This window comes from Myotis daubentonii, chromosome 1 (genome assembly GCF_963259705.1).
Source record: "Myotis daubentonii chromosome 1, mMyoDau2.1, whole genome shotgun sequence".
NCBI lineage: Eukaryota > Metazoa > Chordata > Mammalia > Chiroptera > Vespertilionidae > Myotis > Myotis daubentonii.
This window is the reverse complement of record NC_081840.1, coordinates 146,248,088-146,265,580: the sequence shown is the minus strand read 5'-3', so window position 1 is coordinate 146,265,580 and position 17,493 is coordinate 146,248,088. Positions and strand designations below refer to the sequence as shown.

At 41.0% G+C, this 17,493-nt stretch overlaps 1 protein-coding gene across 1 annotated transcript in view; it reads left to right on the top strand.

The window, feature by feature from the left end:
• The window catches only part of TBCK (TBC1 domain containing kinase), a 175,633-nt gene that overhangs the window by 3,126 nt on the left and 155,014 nt on the right, over positions 1-17,493 (top strand). Inside the window, exons 2-3 of the mRNA XM_059661769.1 lie at positions 5,844-6,064; positions 15,866-15,938. Coding sequence (XP_059517752.1) covers positions 5,872-6,064; positions 15,866-15,938 — 266 coding nt within the window. The 5' untranslated portion in view covers positions 5,844-5,871. The remainder of the gene's footprint in view (positions 1-5,843; positions 6,065-15,865; positions 15,939-17,493) is intronic.

Below are 17,493 nucleotides of genomic sequence, written 5' to 3'. Positions count from 1 at the left end.
GGCTGAAGGCTGTTTTCAGGCTGGCCACACCCCCTTCAGGGTGGGAGTCCCCACTGGGGTGCCTGGCCAGCCTGGGTGAGGGGCTGATGGCCATTTCAGGCTGGCCACACCACCTTCAGGGTGGGGGTCCCTACTGGGGTGCCTGGCCAGCCTGGGTGAGGGGCTGATGTCTGTTTTCAGGATGGCCACGCCGCTCCGGCCACCCAAGCTCCCAGCCTCTCCTTTTTTTCTTATTTTTCCTTTTTCTGGGATTTTTTTTATCTTCTATAATTGAAACTTTGTAGCCTTGAGAGGAGGCCAGGTCCCTGGCAACCCAGGCTCCCAGCCCCAACTTGAGCAGAGGCCATAGCAGGCTGTAAGCAGGTATCTGGGATTTATTTATCTTCTATTATTGAAACTTTGTAGCCTTGAGTATAGCCCAGGGCCGGCCAGAGCAGGTGGGAAGCTTGGCTTCCTACATCACCGAGGGCAACCCAAGCCTCCTGCTCACTCCAGCTCCATGGCCACAACCATCTTAGTTGGGTTAATTTGCATACTCTCTCCTGATTGGCTGGTGGGTGTGGTTTGAGTGTAGCGGAGGGACAGTTAATTTGCATGTTTCTCTTTTATTACATACTCAAGGCCCGGTGCACAAAAATTTGTGCACTCGGGGGGCAGGGAGGGTCACTCAGCCCTCCCTGTGCCCTCTCACAGTCTGGGACCCCTCAGGAGATAACGACCTGCTGGCTTAGGCCAACTCCCGGGTGGCAGAGGGCAAGCCCAATCCCTAGGTGCCTGCCTCGCAGCTCCTGGTTGGGCTCAGAGCAGGGCTGATTGGGGAGTTGGGGTGTCGCCCCCTGTCATGCACAGAGCAGGGCGGATCAGGAGGTTGCGATGCCACCCTCAGTCACGCTCAGGGTAGGGCCGATTGGGGGGTTGGGGCGCCGCCCCCTGTCACGCTCAAGGCAGGGTCGATGGGGAGGTTGCGGCGCCACCCCCTGTCACACACAGAGCAGGGCGGATCAGGGGTTGTGGTGCCACCCCTGTCACATACAGAGCCAACCGGTCAGGGGGTTGGAGAGCTGCCCCCTGTCACGCACAGAGCAGGGCCCATCAGGGGGCTTGGGGCTCTGTACCCTGTCAACACACAGAGCAGGGCCGATCAGGTGGTTGGGGAGCTCCCCCCTATCAGGCACAGAGCAGGGCCGATCAGGGGGTTGGGGCGCCTTCCCCTGACACAAACAGAGCTGGGCGGATAGGGAGGTTGTGGCCCCACCCTCTGTCACACACAGAGCTGCAGGGCGATCAGGGGGTTTGGGCGCTGCCCCTGTCACGCTGATCCTGGTGCCGGGAGGCCTCGTGGCTCCGCTGATCCCGGTGCTGGGAGGCATATTACCCTTTTACTATATAGGATAGAGGCCTGGTGCACGGGTAGGGGCCGGCTGGTTTGCCCTGTAGGGTGTCCTGGATCAGGGTGGGGGTCTCCACTGGGGTGCCTGGCCAGCCTGGATGAGGCGATGATGGCTGTTTGCAGCTGGTCACACATCCTTCAGGGTGGGGGTCCTCACTGGGGTGCCTGGTCAGTCTGGGTGAGGGGCTGAGGGCTGTTTTCAGGCTGGCGGGTGACTGAAGCTCCCAACCTCTCCTTTTTTCCTTTTTTTTTTTTTTTATTCTTGGATTTCTGGCTGTCACTGGAGCTGAGAGCCGGCTTTAGCTGTGAGACCTCGCTGCTGAAAGCAGGTTTCTGGCTTTGTTTACTTTCTGTATTTGAAACTTTGTTGCGACTCCAGCTCTGAGATCCCAGCTGACTAAAAACAGGTTTCTGGGGTTTTGTTTAGCTTCTATATTTGTAACAATGTTTCTTAGCAGCTCAGAGCCCAGCAGCGGCAGGCAGGGAATGTTGGTTTCCTCCGTCACTGAAGCAAGCAAGCAAGCCTCATGTTAGCTTCAAGCTGCCTGACTGCCGGCCGCCATCTTGGCTGGCAGTTAATTTGCATATCACCCTGATTAGCCAATGGGAAGGGTAGCTGATGTATGGCTAATTACCATGTTTCTGTTTTATTAGATAGGATGATTAATTTTAAAGAGGAAGGGTGAGGGAGAGAGAGATAGAAACATCAATGATGAGAAAGAATCGTGGATCCACTGCTTCCTGCACACCCTGTACTGGGGATCGAGCCTGCAACCCAGGTATATGTCCTGACAGGAAATGGAATCATTACTTTCTGGTTCATAGGTTGATACTCAACCACTGAACCACACCAGCCAAGCTATTATGATATATCTTGGTGTGAATTTATTCTCCTTGCAATGAACTTATTGAAAGGTGCTAGAATAAATGTCTCAGGTTAGTCTTTTTTCATATATCCTCCTTGAAATTATAAGACTTTTTCATTTTAAGGTTTATGTTTCCCTTCATCTATGGGGAATTTTCCCCTATTCTGTTTTACTTTTATTCTCCTTAGTTTTTATCTGTTCTTTGTTTTGAAACTCATTAAGGTAATTCTTTGCTTGATTCGCATGTCTATTATCTTCTTGTATGCTTTTATCTATTTCCCTTTTTACTCTATGTTCTACGCACATGTAATTTTGTAATCACATCAAGCACTCATTTAATTATTCTTTTCTCATATTTTCTCAATTTTCCTTGTTTACTTTTTGCTTTTTATTATCAGATGACATTTATATATATTAAATAGTGTCAAATTGTGGTCCGTAGTGATTCTACCAATTTCCATTCAGTTTCTTCATATCCTCCTAATATGTACTAGTGGTCCAGTGCATGAATTCATGCACATTGAAAGGAAATTAATTAGAAGAAATATTTTAATATTGCTATTTGCGCTTTCTCTATAATAGAAGTGTCAACCAAATTCACAATCGACAATGACAGATTGGAACACACGTGTGCGATTGGCACCAGCAAGAGCTTTATATGTATCACGCATGTGCGAGTCAACTTAAGCCTTTTATTTATATAGAATAAACTTGTTTAATTAGAACTGCTTTCTGATTTAGCTAAACTTTTTCCAGCCCAGTGAAGCACCCCAACTTCTCTTTCAGGAATCGTCAGCAACACAGTAAATATCAACACGAAGCAGATTATTATTGTAGATCACGCAGGGAGAACAAAGGGTAAAATATTTAACTGCAGCATTGTTTCACTATATTCTGCACAGTGAGAAAACTAGAAGTCATTTTCAAGGTCAGCCATTTCTTACTTTTTTTTCAGTTGGGTCAAGTTTCTTAGCTTTCTAAATCTCTGTTTTCCAGTGAATGAATAGAAAATAGGATTCCATTGAGTCTCCTATCTACTTACTCCAGGACTTCTGCGAGGATCAAATGAGATGAGGCGTGGGAAAATGCTTGACAAACATTTGGTTGAACTGAACCTGGCTATAAAGCAGGTCAGGTTCCTGGGCTGAAGAAACTCCAAAGAGGCTAGTCACTAGGGAGAGGAAACAGGGCATTCCTACGTGACGTTATTACCTGGTGCCCACAGCTACAGTTTCCGGGCTGGGCTGGACTGTGGCCGCATTTTGTGCCATGTTGTCTCAACAGCATCAGCTGCGATTTGGTGGGATGTCACTCCGGGGTGGTGATGGGGCCTGTTTCCCACTTGGGGGAAGCCTAGTGTTGCTTTGTGGGTGCCAGGTCTGCAGTGCTGTCTCTTTAAATAGCCAGTGCATCTCACAGCCTCTCCTGCGTTGAGTGTCTGCCCCCTGGTGGTCAGTGTGTGTCATAGCAATTGGTCGGATGGTCGGGCACTTAGCATATTAGCCTTTTTTATATATCAGATTTTAAAAAATGTACTTCCCATACCTCCTGTTTTATGCAATGAGTGCAATATCTTCTCAAATCTTCCTAAATATATTAGAGTTGAATTTTGAATTTTTTAAAAATATGTTTTTATTGATTTCAGAGAGAAAGGGAGAGGGAGAGAGAGATAGAAACATCAATGATGAGAGAGAGAATCATTGATCAGCTGCCTCCTGCACGCCCCCCACTTGGGATTGAGCCTGCAACCCGGGCATGTGTCCCTAGCCAGAATCAAACCTGGGACCCTTCAGTCCTCAGGCCAATGCTCTATCCACTGAGCCAAACTGGCTAGGGCTGGATTTTTTTTTATTTACAGAAGTTATTTTTGTTGCCTCTAGAGCAGATTTTTTTTCTTGGTTTATTTTATTCTTTTCCTTTTGTTCTATAGTTTTTCCTTAGCTATCTAGTGATTCCTGGACAGTTCATTATTTAAGAATTAAAGAAAGCTGTCTAGGAGCTTTACACATATGGACAGGATTATTGATTAACATACTCTGTTTTTGGATGGTTGAGTAGACAGTCAGATCTTAACTGGCGTCCTATAAGTTCCAAAATTAAGAGGAGATCTATTTTGTCTGAATCTGAAGCCTCCGATCTTAAGGGGCTGGGAAAACTTCTTGACTGTGTTATAGGTTGTAACTTCCATCTTTCTGTTTCTTGTGATAGTACCCTTCCATATGCAAAATCCTTTACAGTATTTTCTTGAAGTCTTTCATCGGCTTGTGGTTCTTTTCTGTTCTCTTTCTTGTTATGAGTTTATATATTTTAAAACAGTTTAATTCTTTTGATGAGGTTTCTGGTCAGTCATATATATGAGAAGTAGCCTATTACCTTAATTTAGAATTCCAGATTTTTATTGTGAAAGCTGAGAAGGGAAGATTGCAGTGCTTGATCAATAGAATGTCTTTTTAATGATACACCTGGGCAGGAGGGAAATTTTATTCAGGACCTTTTTTGTTATGGTTTCCTTAATGTAAGTCAGATTGATTTTGGAGCAAGTTTCTTAATCTCCAGGCTGCTCTATTGCACAACTCTGAGGCACCATATGTTTTTGAGTCCATGCTAATAAGAACCCTCAGGATCTACACATGGAACATTTATCTCAAACCTGGTGGCAACAGCATTTGTCAAGATTCTTAAGGGGACTAAAACAAATCACATGTAAAACACCCAGCACAAAAATGAAAATGGATTAGTCATTTAAGTAACATAGTGCCTTCTGTTATCTAGTTGAATTTTTACTACTATTAAGAGTTCTTGATTATTTAAAGTGTCTGGTTGGTATCTCTATTTCCTATTTCGTGAATTGCTTCATCTATAAAAAGGAAAAATTCTTGGTAGTCTAGGGTTATTCAAGCTTTAGGTAAAGAGAAGAGCCTTATTGAAATTAATATGCAGTAATGAACTACCTCTAAACTCAAAACTGCCAAGCATCATTGAAAAGGAAATGTTCTATCTTTTCCTTTGAATGCTATTGAAAGTGTTTGACTTAGATTTAGAACTGCAGTGTAAATTTCTGATTGGTAGTTTTTCTTCTTTGATATTATCTTGGAATTTTTAAACTTGACATCTTTTTACTTTGAAGTATTCAGATTGACATTTTCTCCAAGTTATATATTTACTTGAGGCCTGGCCCACAAAATTCATGCATGGGTAGGGTCCCTAGGCCTGGCCTGCGATCAGGGCTGATTTTCCGCAGCTGCCAGCAGCCAGCCCCACCACCTGTGCCCACCGCCACCCAATTCCCCATCAGGCGATCGGAGACTGCTGGCCATGGGGAGGGACTGAGAGGTTGGCTGGCAGGGCCCATTGGGTGATCAGGGCCTGCAGGCTGGGGGCAGCTCCTGTGTTAAGTGTCTGCCCCCTGCTGGTCAGTGTGCATCATAGCTGACTGGATGTTCCGCTGTCCGGTCGATTTGCATATTGTGTGTGTGTGTGTGTGTGTATCTATAGCTATCTATCTATATATAGTTAATCATGTTTAAGGTGAGAAAACACTGGTTTAATGTTTGGTTGATCTGTCAAAAAATTCTTTCCTTTTCCAGATTATCTTGGAAGATCTAGGACTCGGAGATGTTTCCCTTGAAGGATGTCGAAATGGGTGCCTTTACCTTCTTTGCCTCTGCTCTACCACATGATGTTTGTGGAAGCAACGGGCTTCCTCTCACACCAAATTCCATCAAAATTTTAGGGCGTTTTCAAATCCTTAAGACCATCATCCATCCAAGACTGTGCCAATATGTGGACATTTCTAGGGGAAAACATGGTGAGTTGTTATTTTTTCTCCATTCTGTGTTCTTTGTTACCTTGGTTAGGTTACAAATATACAATGAAAGTATGAAAAAGTCAGTACCTGTGTCCATGCGTGCCTTTGCCCTTCACTCCAGCCCAAACTCCTGTCAGTAAAAGCTCTAGTCACTTGAGGTTTCCTGACTACATTTGAATGATTTATGGTATATTTCTCAGATCTGAGAACCAGGATTTTTAATTTTCTCTTTCAGGGAATCCACATATCCTTAAACATATCTATTCACCTCTGTAAAAAGGAAATGAATGTTTTAATGTTAGAAACTTTATACTTTATTGGACTGTATTTTATGATTGAAAGTAGTTTGGACTCTCTTTGAATCAAAAGGAGTTGCTAAAAAAATTTTTTCAGCGCTGCAGTAGTTTTTTCACATAGGATTCCAAGTAAAGAACTGACATAGAAAAGTTTAATCCTATTGGTTAAAAAGTTAATGTTTTACCAAGAAGATATTTACTTCCTTTTTAATAGTATAATGGGGTTCTTCCATATCCTGTATCTTAATCCATTCAGGCTTCTATAACAAAACACTACAAACTGAGTAGCTTATAAAGAACAAACATTTATTTAGTTCTGGAGTCTGAAAAATCCCAGATCAAGGCACCAGCAGATCGCATGTCTAGTGAGGCCCATTTCTTCACTGATAGTCATCTTGTCACTATAACATCACATGATAGGAGAGGCAAGGGAGTTCTCTCAAGCCTCTTTTACAAAAGCACTAATCCAATTCATGAAGGCTCTGCACTCATGACCTACTCAAAGGCTCTACCCCCAAACACCATCCATTGGGGATTAGATGTCAACCTATGGTTTTTAGGGGGACACAAATGCTCAATCTATAGAACACGTACCAGTAAAGATGCTTATGGTGGCAATATTTTCTTTTTAATGATTGATTTTAGAGAGGGAGAGGAGGGGAGAGAAAGAGACACAGAGAGAAAGAGAAACATCAATTTATCTTTCCATTTATTTATGAATTCATTGGTTGATTCTTGTATGTGCCATGACCGGGAATTGAACCCGTAACCTTGGCTTATCAGGATAATGTTCTAACCAACTAAGTTACCCTGCCAGGGCCATCATGGCAATATTTTTATTATTTTAAAATTATTTTTGGAAGCTTAATTGCATGCTGAGGTTCCATTTTTAAAAACTGTTTTAGCTGCATCTCAGTCAAATGTATTTAATTTTTCTAACAATAATTTTTAAAAGCTAATCTTATATACTTGCTGTTATTGAGCTTTTTTCCTATAAAAATGGCATTTTCATGTGTTTTAGCTAATATTAAAGGTTCTCAATAAATGCAAACTACATTTTCTTTATTTTATTTTATTTTTTTGCTGAAAAATAAGTAAAATGAGAGTTTCTAGTAGTTCAGACTATGCCTTAAAAACATTTGCTCTCACCAAAACCGGTTTGGCTCAGTGGATAGAGCGTCGGCCTGCGGACTGAAGGGTCCCGGGTTCGATTCCAGTCAGGGGCGTGTACCTGGGTTGCGAGCACATCCCCAGTAGGAGATGTGAAGGAGGCAGCTGATCGATGTTTCTCTGTCATCGATGTTTCTGACTATCTCTCTCCCTTCCTTTCTGTAAAAAGTCAATAAAATATATCTTAAAAAAAAATATTTGCTCTCAAAGTTTTATAGACTTTGAGTAGAAAAATGTTTTTTCTAATAAATATAATTAATGGTTAATATTTATTGAGTGCCTATTATGAATTACACAGTATTCTAAATGTTTTAAATATTTTAATTTTATCCTCATTACATAACCCTGAGGTAAAAACTATTATTCTCATTTTACAGATTAGAATATTGAAACATAAAACAATTAAATAACTAATTAGGAACTTTTTGCATTTTTGTTGTTTAAAAAAGATAAAACTTAGTGCTAAAGTTTTTATTTAATAAATGGCTTTGATAACATGAATTAATGTTTAAAAATTTATAGATATCAACCTAGTTGGTTTGGCTCAGTGGTTGTTGTGTTGGCCTGTGGACTGAAGGGTCTTGGGTTCAATTCCAGTCAAGGGCACATAATTCAGTTGCAGACTCGTTCCCCAGCCCCATTTGGGGTGCATGTGGGAGGCGATGTGTCCCTCTCACATCAATGTTTTTCAAGTTCTGTGTCTCTCTCTCCCTTCCACTCTCTTTAAAAATCAATGGGGAAAATAGCCTTGGGTAAACAACAAAATGATAGATATCATTTGGGACTTTTTACATGATTAAAAAATTGATATTGTCAATTCCTGAATGCCTCAAATACCCCCCTCCACCAATATACATCCAATTACAAAGTACAAATTCTAAAGAGTTTTCAGTTGTCAGGTTGGCCAAGTTCCAAAACCACTCTAGGAAAGTTTGGCAATATAGTATATACTCATTATCATCTGTAACTAGTGACCATAATTAATCTTGCTTATTTTGCATCTGCAAATTTGAAATCTGTCTTTCTTCACTTGTCTTCTCAAACTGTTGCCACTTTGCTCCGTCCTTAGGACATTTTCATTCTTGTATCCTCGAGTGCCCTTTATTCCTTTCCACTATGTCTGGAAGTCTGTTTGGAGCTTCAGTTCATGTAACTGGGGTCTTACCCTCTGTCCAGGCTTTCTTTTCTTGGGAAAATGACTCAATAGTTCTAGGTACTGGTATTTCCTAAGCGCCTTCTTTTCCTTCCTTTACCTAAATGAGCCCCTGTAAATGCTGAACCAGGAAAAATCTTATTACACTAGAGGCCTGGTGCACGAAAATTTGTGCACAGTGGGGGTGGGGAGGTCCCTCAGCCCAGCCAACACCCTCTCACAGTCCAGGAACCCTCAGGGGATGTCCTGCTGACAGCCTAGGCCCACTCTCCACGACAGGGGTCCTCCAACTACGGCCCGCGGGCCACATGCAAATACAAATATTGTATTTGTTCCCGTTTTGTTATTTTACTTCATAATAAGATATGTGTAGTGTATATAGGAATTTATTCATAGTTTTTTTTAAACTATAGTCCGGCCCTCCAACGGTCTGAGGGACAGTGAGCTGGACCCCTGTTTAAAAAGTTTGAGGGCCCCTGCTCCACGGGGAGTGGACCTAAGCAGCAGTCTGGCCTCCCTCTGCGGGAGGCAACTGGCCAATTAGGGGAAGGCGACACCCCCATCACGCCTCTGCTGCTGCAACTGCCAGCCGCTGCGGCTGCCTGAGCCTCGGCCCTCACAGCCACCATGGCTTGCCTGAGCCTCGGCCCAGCCCTCATTGCCTGAGCCTTGGGCCCTCACAGTGGCAGCCGCCATCCGCGGCCTGCCTGAGCCTTGGGCCAGCCCTTGCAGCGGCAGACGCCATCCGCAGCCTGCCTGAGACTCAGGCAGCCGCTGCAGCTTTGTCTAGAAGGATGTCCAGAAGACATCCGCTCTAATTAGCATATTACCCTTTTATTAGTATAGATAATTTTCCTGGGGATCACTATTGATGACTTTGCACAGGAACCTTTTTTTAGCTATCAGTATCAGGTAGGAATGGATCCCCTTAGACAGTAATCTCTGTTAGGGCTGAAGCCAGTTCAGCAATCTGGGTAGTCCCTTTAGGCCTATCCACCATCGTGCTAGTTACTCTGCTTCCCCTGCTTGCTCTGCTCCTAGATTTCGGCAGCCCTCTCTTCTAGGGTAACATAACTCACAGATATGTATAAAATTTGTACAGTTTAAATTTGGCTGCCTAGAATGAAAATATCAGTGGTTATCAAAAGCTCAGGGAATTTGATTAACTTGTTTATATTGGCAGTGCTCATTGTCTTGAAAAATTGTATGTATAAGGACTAAATAACCAAATTGAAAATGTGTTTATGTAAGGGTCTGTTTGTTCCAAAGCGTCCCAGGCATTTCAGTTGCATTTAATTTGAAAAATTTGGAAGTTTCTACTCAACAGATTTATTTTTTTATTAATCTTCATCCAAGGATTTTTTCCCCATTGATTTTACTGAAGAGATTAGAAGGTAGGGGGAGAGAAAGAGAGAAACATAGATGTGAGAGAGATACATCTATTGGTTGCTCCCGCATGAGCCCCCACCGACCAGGGTAGGAATCGAGCCTGCAACTGAAATACGTGCCCTTGACAGGAATCAAACCCAGGACAGAACCTTCAGTCCACAGGCCAACGCTCTAATCACTTGCCAAACCATCCAGGGCTCAACAGTTTCCTTCCCGAATAAAGTTTTCAGTAATTTAACAACACATGATTTCGGTTTGGACTCCACTTAATTGCCTTATCAAAGAATTTTGGTTTGGGTTTCTTTTCTGCCTTTATGCCGTTCTTGCTATGCAGATATCTTATATCTTGTCATTGTTATTCCCTCACTTCCCACCTTCCCCTTTGTATTTGGCGTCACATGTGACATATGGTCTGTTTTAGTAACATTAAGTTTTCACACGTTGGATTAGCTCAGAAATCAGGCTTTCACTGTTTTCTATAGATCATTCAAAACAGAGTTCAAGATGATGTTAGTTTCTTGCTAACTTAGCAGGATTAAGTATTTAATCTCAAGAATAGTGGGCATTTTATTAGAATTTGAGATCTTTGTTTATAAAAGTGAAGTTGAGGAAAGTATCTTCCTATCTAATAAAGAGGGAATATGCTAATTGACTACCATGCCCTCAAAGATGGCAGTGCCCATAGCTAATAAGAAGGGAATATGCTAATTGACTGCCACACCCTCAAAGATGGTGGCGCCCAATCCCCTCAGCCCTGCTGGGGCACCTGCCTCTGGAGTCCCCCAGTCCCACAGCCCCCCAGCTGCCCAGGGCCGGCCCAAGGCACAGATGAGCCTTAGCTGTCGGCTGCCCAGCTGCCCAGGGCCAGCCCAAGATGCAGGCAAGCCTCAGCAGTCAGCTGCCCAGCTGGCCAGGGCCAGCCCAAGATGCAGGCAAGCCTTGGATGGTGGCTGCCCAGCCGCCCAGGGCCACCCAAGGCTCAGGTAACCAGGGCCGGCCAAGGCTTGCACTGCCAGCAGTGGCAGCAGCAGAGGTGTGATGAGGGCATTGCCTTCCCCTGATCGCCGGGTCGCCTCCCACCCCTGAGGGCTCCTGGACTGTGAGAGGGGACAGATCAGGCTGAGGAACTCCCCCGCTCCAGTGCATAAATTTTCATGCACCGGGCATCTAGTTAAAATATAAAAGGCAAATATAGCATGAAATACTTAAATTAACAAATTTAATGTTTTCCTTTTGAGATTGATATCTCATCAGTGTTTAGAAGCAGAGTAAAGATTGTAAATTGTAATGCATCCCAGTTTATTTGAAATTTGTTATCCAGAAATATTTTGGTCATTGCTAGTGAAATCATTTTAACTAATAGATTTTGAAATTCAGGTAGAGAATAGTAGAATTGTTAAGGACTGACAACATAATTTATTCTGTATTTCTAGCTGCATATAATTTTAATTGAAGTGTCTATATCAGTTCAGAGTTCCTTCAGAGTAACAGAACCAATAGGATATATTTGAGGATATTAATTTGTAGTAATTGGCATATGTGATTTTAGAGGAGGGATGGGTAAGTCTTCCTTAGAGTAGCTTCTTCTCTGTTCTTGGGCCTTTACTACTGATTGAATCAGGCTCACCCAGATTATCTAAGATAATCTTTCTTACTTAAAGTAAACCTATTAGAGATTTTAGTAACATATAAAATACCTTCATGGTAACACCTAAATTTGAATAACTGGAGGCTATATGCTAGCTATCTTGATTCAGAAAACTGACCATCACAGTGACCTAGTGACAGTACTGTTTCTTAAGCATAGAATTATTTTTGTCAGTTGCACCATATAAATATTTATTTAAATATTACATTTAAAACGTAATGCGCTAGTCTCAATTTTTATTGTGAATAACAAAAGAATGATGCAGTAACTGTCCTATATAATAAAAGTGTAGTATGCTAATTTTCCCCTCAACCAGAAGTTCATCCAGTAGTTTGACCAGGAGGCAGGGCCGGCTGGGGGAAGGGAGAGAGACCCTGGCCAGCCAGTGGTGGTGGCTACAGGAGGTCCGGCCAGCGGCAGCAGCAGGTGACTGGGAGAAGGGAGGGAGTACTGGGCCAGCAGCTGCTAGGGACCCTGCCAGTGCACGAAATTCATGCACTGGGCCTCTAGTATTCTAATAACTTTTCTGATTACCTGAACACATTTACAAATTACCTTTTTGTTAAAAAATTATTTAATTTTTCTTTTAGTCCTCTACTTATTCAACTCCTTTATTATTTTTCTTGCTTAATATTGTGCTCTCTTCAATTTCTTATCATTGATTTCAAACATAAAATTCAGGCTGTATGTACAACATAGTGATACTTGGCATTCATCAGATATTTGTTAGAAGAAATATTATTTCACAGTTCTTATATGTTCTCTTTAAAGTTCATCTTAGTGTTACATTTGTTTTTTATAAATATTGCTGCTACATTGCTGACCTATATTTGGTACATGATTCCTAAATATTTTTGTCATATTTTCTGTGAAACTATATTATTTTTATAACAAACAGAAGTTATTTTCAAACAGCAATCCAGAGTTTCAGGATGAAAACTCTCTAATGATTTCTTGGAAAAACTGGATTGTATTAGAAACAGTGTTTTGCTCTATACTTCATTACCTCTGGACCTGTAAGTCTATTTCTTTCACCAGGTAGGGGAAGTTTTCTGTCATTATTTCTCCAAATAGGTTTTCAATATCTTGCTCTCTCTCTTCTTCTGGCACCCCCATAATTCAGATGTTGGCACGTTTGAAGTTGTCCTAGAGGCTCCTTACACTATCTTCATATTTTTTTATTCTTTTTTCTTTTCCGGTTGGGTATTTTTTGCTTCTTCATAATTCAAATCTTTGACTTGGTTCTTGCGATCCTCTAGTCTGCTGTTGGATCTCTGTATAATATTCTTTATTTCAGTCAGTGTATGCTTAATTTCTAGTTGGTCCTTTTTCATAACCTCGAGGGTCTCACTAGACTTATTGAGGGTCTTACTAAATTTATCGGCAGTTTCTAGAAAATTCTTGAAAAACCTTAAAACCGTGGTTTTGAACTCTATATCCAGTAGTTTGCTTTCCTCAATTTCTGTCATTTGTGACCTGTTTCTTTGTCTCCGCATTTTTTATGCTTCCCTGTGTTGATAGAGTGGCTTTGTGTGCTAGGTGTCTATAGGACCGAGTGGCTCAGCCTCCCCAAATACCTGAGGTGGACACTCTTGGTGCACCCCTTTGTGGGCTGTGTGCACAGTCTTGTTGTAGTTAAGCCTTGATTGTAGTTGGTATCACTGGGAGGAATTGACCTCCAGGCCAGCTGGCTGTGAGATTCAGCTGTGTCTATGGTAGGAGAACTTCTGTGCTAGAGACACCCTTATGGGGCAAGACTTGCTTCAGTGGGGCTTTGGTGCTCACTGAGTCTGCTCCCTGAGTGTGTCCCTTATGGATCTGAGGAGTTGTAATCTGGATGGCCCCACTCTGACCACTGGGTACACTGGCACTTGGATCTCTAAGGAGGTGCTAATTTTGCCTCTGCCTGAGGCTACCCAGCAGGAGCTACAGAGAGATCTTCAGATTCCTCTTCTTCGTTTGGGATTTGGAGGGGCCCAACTGTGAAGCAGTGCAATCTGCTGTGGGGCCTTGGGCCTTCTTTTGGATGCTCTAGGTCTCTCTGACCCAGCTGCAGTTTGTTAGGTAATTTTAGATTGCAAAGGGCCAGGTCATTCATATGCAAAAGCCTCTGTGCACAGCTTGGGTGGGGCAGGGTCTCAGGGAATCAACAGGGCAGAGCAAACAGCTATGGCTGAGCCTCAGCCCTGACCTACGAGGTCCTGGGTCTCAGTGTCCCGCGGTAATTGCTGCAAGCACCTCTGAGAGAAAGCCGCCCTCGAGTTCTGCTCGCTACCAGACAGTCCAGTTTCTCCCCGTATGAGTCTGGGTCCCCAGAGACTCTCCCAGAACTGGAGTCAGGTCCGTGGGGAGCTTGTGTCTCCCTCCTGATTGAAAAAGACAACCACGTCCTCAGTTGCCAGCCCTTTCCACGTGCACCTCTGTACCTCTGCACTTTACTTCCGAACCTCCTCTGAGTGTCAGTGTGCTTTTGTCTCTCCTTCTAGTTGTAGAATTTCCACTCAGCCAGCCTTCCTGTGGTTCTGGATGATGTCTGTTTTGTCTTTTAGTTGTATTTTTGAAGTGGTTGTGCGAGGCAGCAATTTCCGGTGTTTACCTATGCTGCCATCTTGGTTTCTCCCTGAAAGTGATAGCTTTTATTTAGAGCATTTTTAATTTTAGTGTTTCAGCCCATTCTGTATGATGCCACCATCTCAGAGAGTTTCAGCTTCCAAGATCTGACTATTCCATATCCTGCCCTCACATTTCACTTGACTGCCTGTATGTATACCATTTCCCATTTCTACTCCCCCATGTAAGACCAGACCTTGAACTAATTGTTACCAAGTTAATTCCTTTTACTGGATTTCCTACTCTGAAATTCTCCTTTCCTATCTTCTATCTCATTTTTCTACCTTTGCTACTTTTTATTTTCACCACACCTCTGTGTGATTTTCACTATTCCTTGTCTCATGGCACCTTCACTTTTTTTTTTTTAAATCCTCACCCGAGGATACTTTTCCATTGATTTTTAGAGGGAGTGGAAGAGAGAGGGAAAGAGAGAGAAACATCACATCAATGTGAGAGAAATGCATCTTTGGTTGCCCCCTGCAAGTGCCCTGACCTGGGCTCAGGCCAGTGAGGAACCTGCATCCAAGGTCCTTGCCCTTGACCGGAATCAAACCCGGGATCCTTAGGTCCACAGGTCAACGCTCTATCTGCTGAGCCAAACCGGCTAGGGTGCACCTTCACTTTTTTTATCTTTGCCATCTATATTTTGTGATAACTTTCTTAGCTAACCTTGAATCCACTTTGTATGGATGTTCACAGTATTGCAATTTCTTTTAAACCCTTAATCTCTTCTGAAATAACCTTATTAAAACCCCATCCACTTGTAAGCCCCATTGTACTTTTCTCTTGTTCTTCTTATGTTAATTCGTTTACAAATATACATACATTTGCTACTATGTCAGACAATGTGTTAGTTACTAAGGTTACTGATGAAGGAAAAAGTATAACCCTCAGAACTGTGCTATCTCATTCATAGATCGGTTAGAAAATAAAATTACATCATAATATTGATTGTGCCTAACAAAATTTTTATTATATAGTTTAGAAGGCCCCAGGATATTACAAACAATCCCACGTCACTTTTCTGTTCTTTCTCTATAGTCATGATTCAGAATATTTCTACTTTTCTCAAGTTCCTGCACTCAATTTCACAGACCTTTTGTTGGACCCAGACTATGAAAATAATCTGTTCCTAGCTTCTAATTTTCCCTTCCCTTCAAAATTTTTTTATATCTTCACCCAACCTTCTTCTTCTCCTAGTCTATGTCAGAGGAAGGATCACTTTTTTCCAAGGTTAGCCTTTCTATCTATTTTTCCTGATGTGTTTTCCATGGGAGAAAAACACAAGATGAAAAAATATTATTTAATGTATTGTTTTATTACACATTGATCCTGTTATTATACATATTTGGTAATTATGTAGTTAATATAGAGTTTGAAAATCTCTTTTAAAATATCATTTGTACTATATGTTAATATATTTAGTGAGGTGTATTATTTTGTTATTAAAATGTATAAAATGTTGTAAAATGTTAGTAAAATGTTATTAAAATATGTATATAACATATAAAATGGATTTGTTTTGTTTTATTCAGAGAGACTGGTGGTAGTGGCTGAACACTGTGAACAGAGCCTAGAAGATTTACTCCGAGAAAGGAAACCTGTGAGGTACTATATAATATCAGGAAAATTAAATGAAAAGCAGAAGTTAGCAAATAAAAAGCCATTTTAACTAGTAACGGCAATGTTTTAGTTTCTTCTATTATTATGATAAAACCCAGGTGCAGATATTCATTTAGGGAAATTTAATTCATAGACCTCATAGAAATTTATCATTGACATTATCCAGTGTTCAACTTTTGTGAAGTAGGCATTCTCTGAAGCACTTGACAAAAAAATTCCTATGGAGAATATATGACAATTTGAAATCTTTTTAGTACTAAGCAGTTCTGTAGCTGAGATTAAGAGTATTTTCCTGAAAGGGGTACTTGGTAACTGATACAGGATACTAGTATTCCTAGGGACACAATGAACTGTATTATTTTCAGACCCTTTTGAAGAGTATAGAAAAATAATAATATGGCTTGGGTGAAATTTAATGCAACAGTTTAAATTCAATTATTTCAAGACTCAGTATATTTATTTTCTATTTCAGGCATTCTTGGCAAGAAGAGCATATGGTCTAAGTTTTATTATAAATATTCTATTAAATGAGCTTCTTCACAGATTTTTTTGAAAATATCTTAAAATTATCAAAAATATTTTTTTAATGCATAAAGAAAGCTATACCAAACCAATGAAAAGTGCTTTCCAAGAGTCTTTATAGGATTATAATTATTCTAGTTTAAAATTATTATTTTTAGTGAATACTTTTTAACTGCTGCTCTGTTCTAGTTGAAAATAAATCTTTCTCAAGGGAGAAAAATATGTATCTTACTAAATGGTAGTAATTTTATAAAAGTAAAAGAAATAAATTGAATAAAAGTACTTTTAGTGCTCCTTTAAATGATTTGGTTTTAAGCAGTCTTTGGCATGAAACATGCAGTTATCAAGTATATTATTACCTTACTTGCTTCTTTAGAAAAGTCTAATCTGACCATAGGAATTAAAAATCATTTTTCTATATACTTAGAAGTAACTCATGCTCACTTAGTAAATGTGTTTTATAATTATAATTCTTGCATGTCACACATTTTTTATTTTCTTTTTAAGAATATATTACTCTTTGATCACCAGTTTAAGTTTATACTTTATAGGCTACAGATGCTGTGAAAGATATTTAATGTTAAATTGAAAACCAATTGTAACCACATCTTTATGGGAAAAAAAAAACACACTTTATTTTCATTCAGGCTGGATTAAATGAGAATAAAAATTTATAATACATTATATATGATGAAGAAACCTCTAACTAGTTCAGGGGTGGGCAAACTTTTTGACTCGAGTGCCACAATGGGTTCTTAAACTGGACCGGAGGGCCGGAACAAAAGCATGGATGGAGTGTTTGTGTGAACTAATATAAATTCAAAGTAAACATTATTACATAAAAGGGTACAGTCTTTTTTTTTTTTTTAGTTTTATTCATTTCAAACGGGCCAGATCCAACCCGCGGGCCGTAGTTTGCCCAAGGCTGAACTAGCTAGTCAGCTTTGGACAATTCTCTTAATCGTTTTCCTTATCTGCAAAACAAGGAGTTTCACTTGATATAGGGATCATTCTAAAG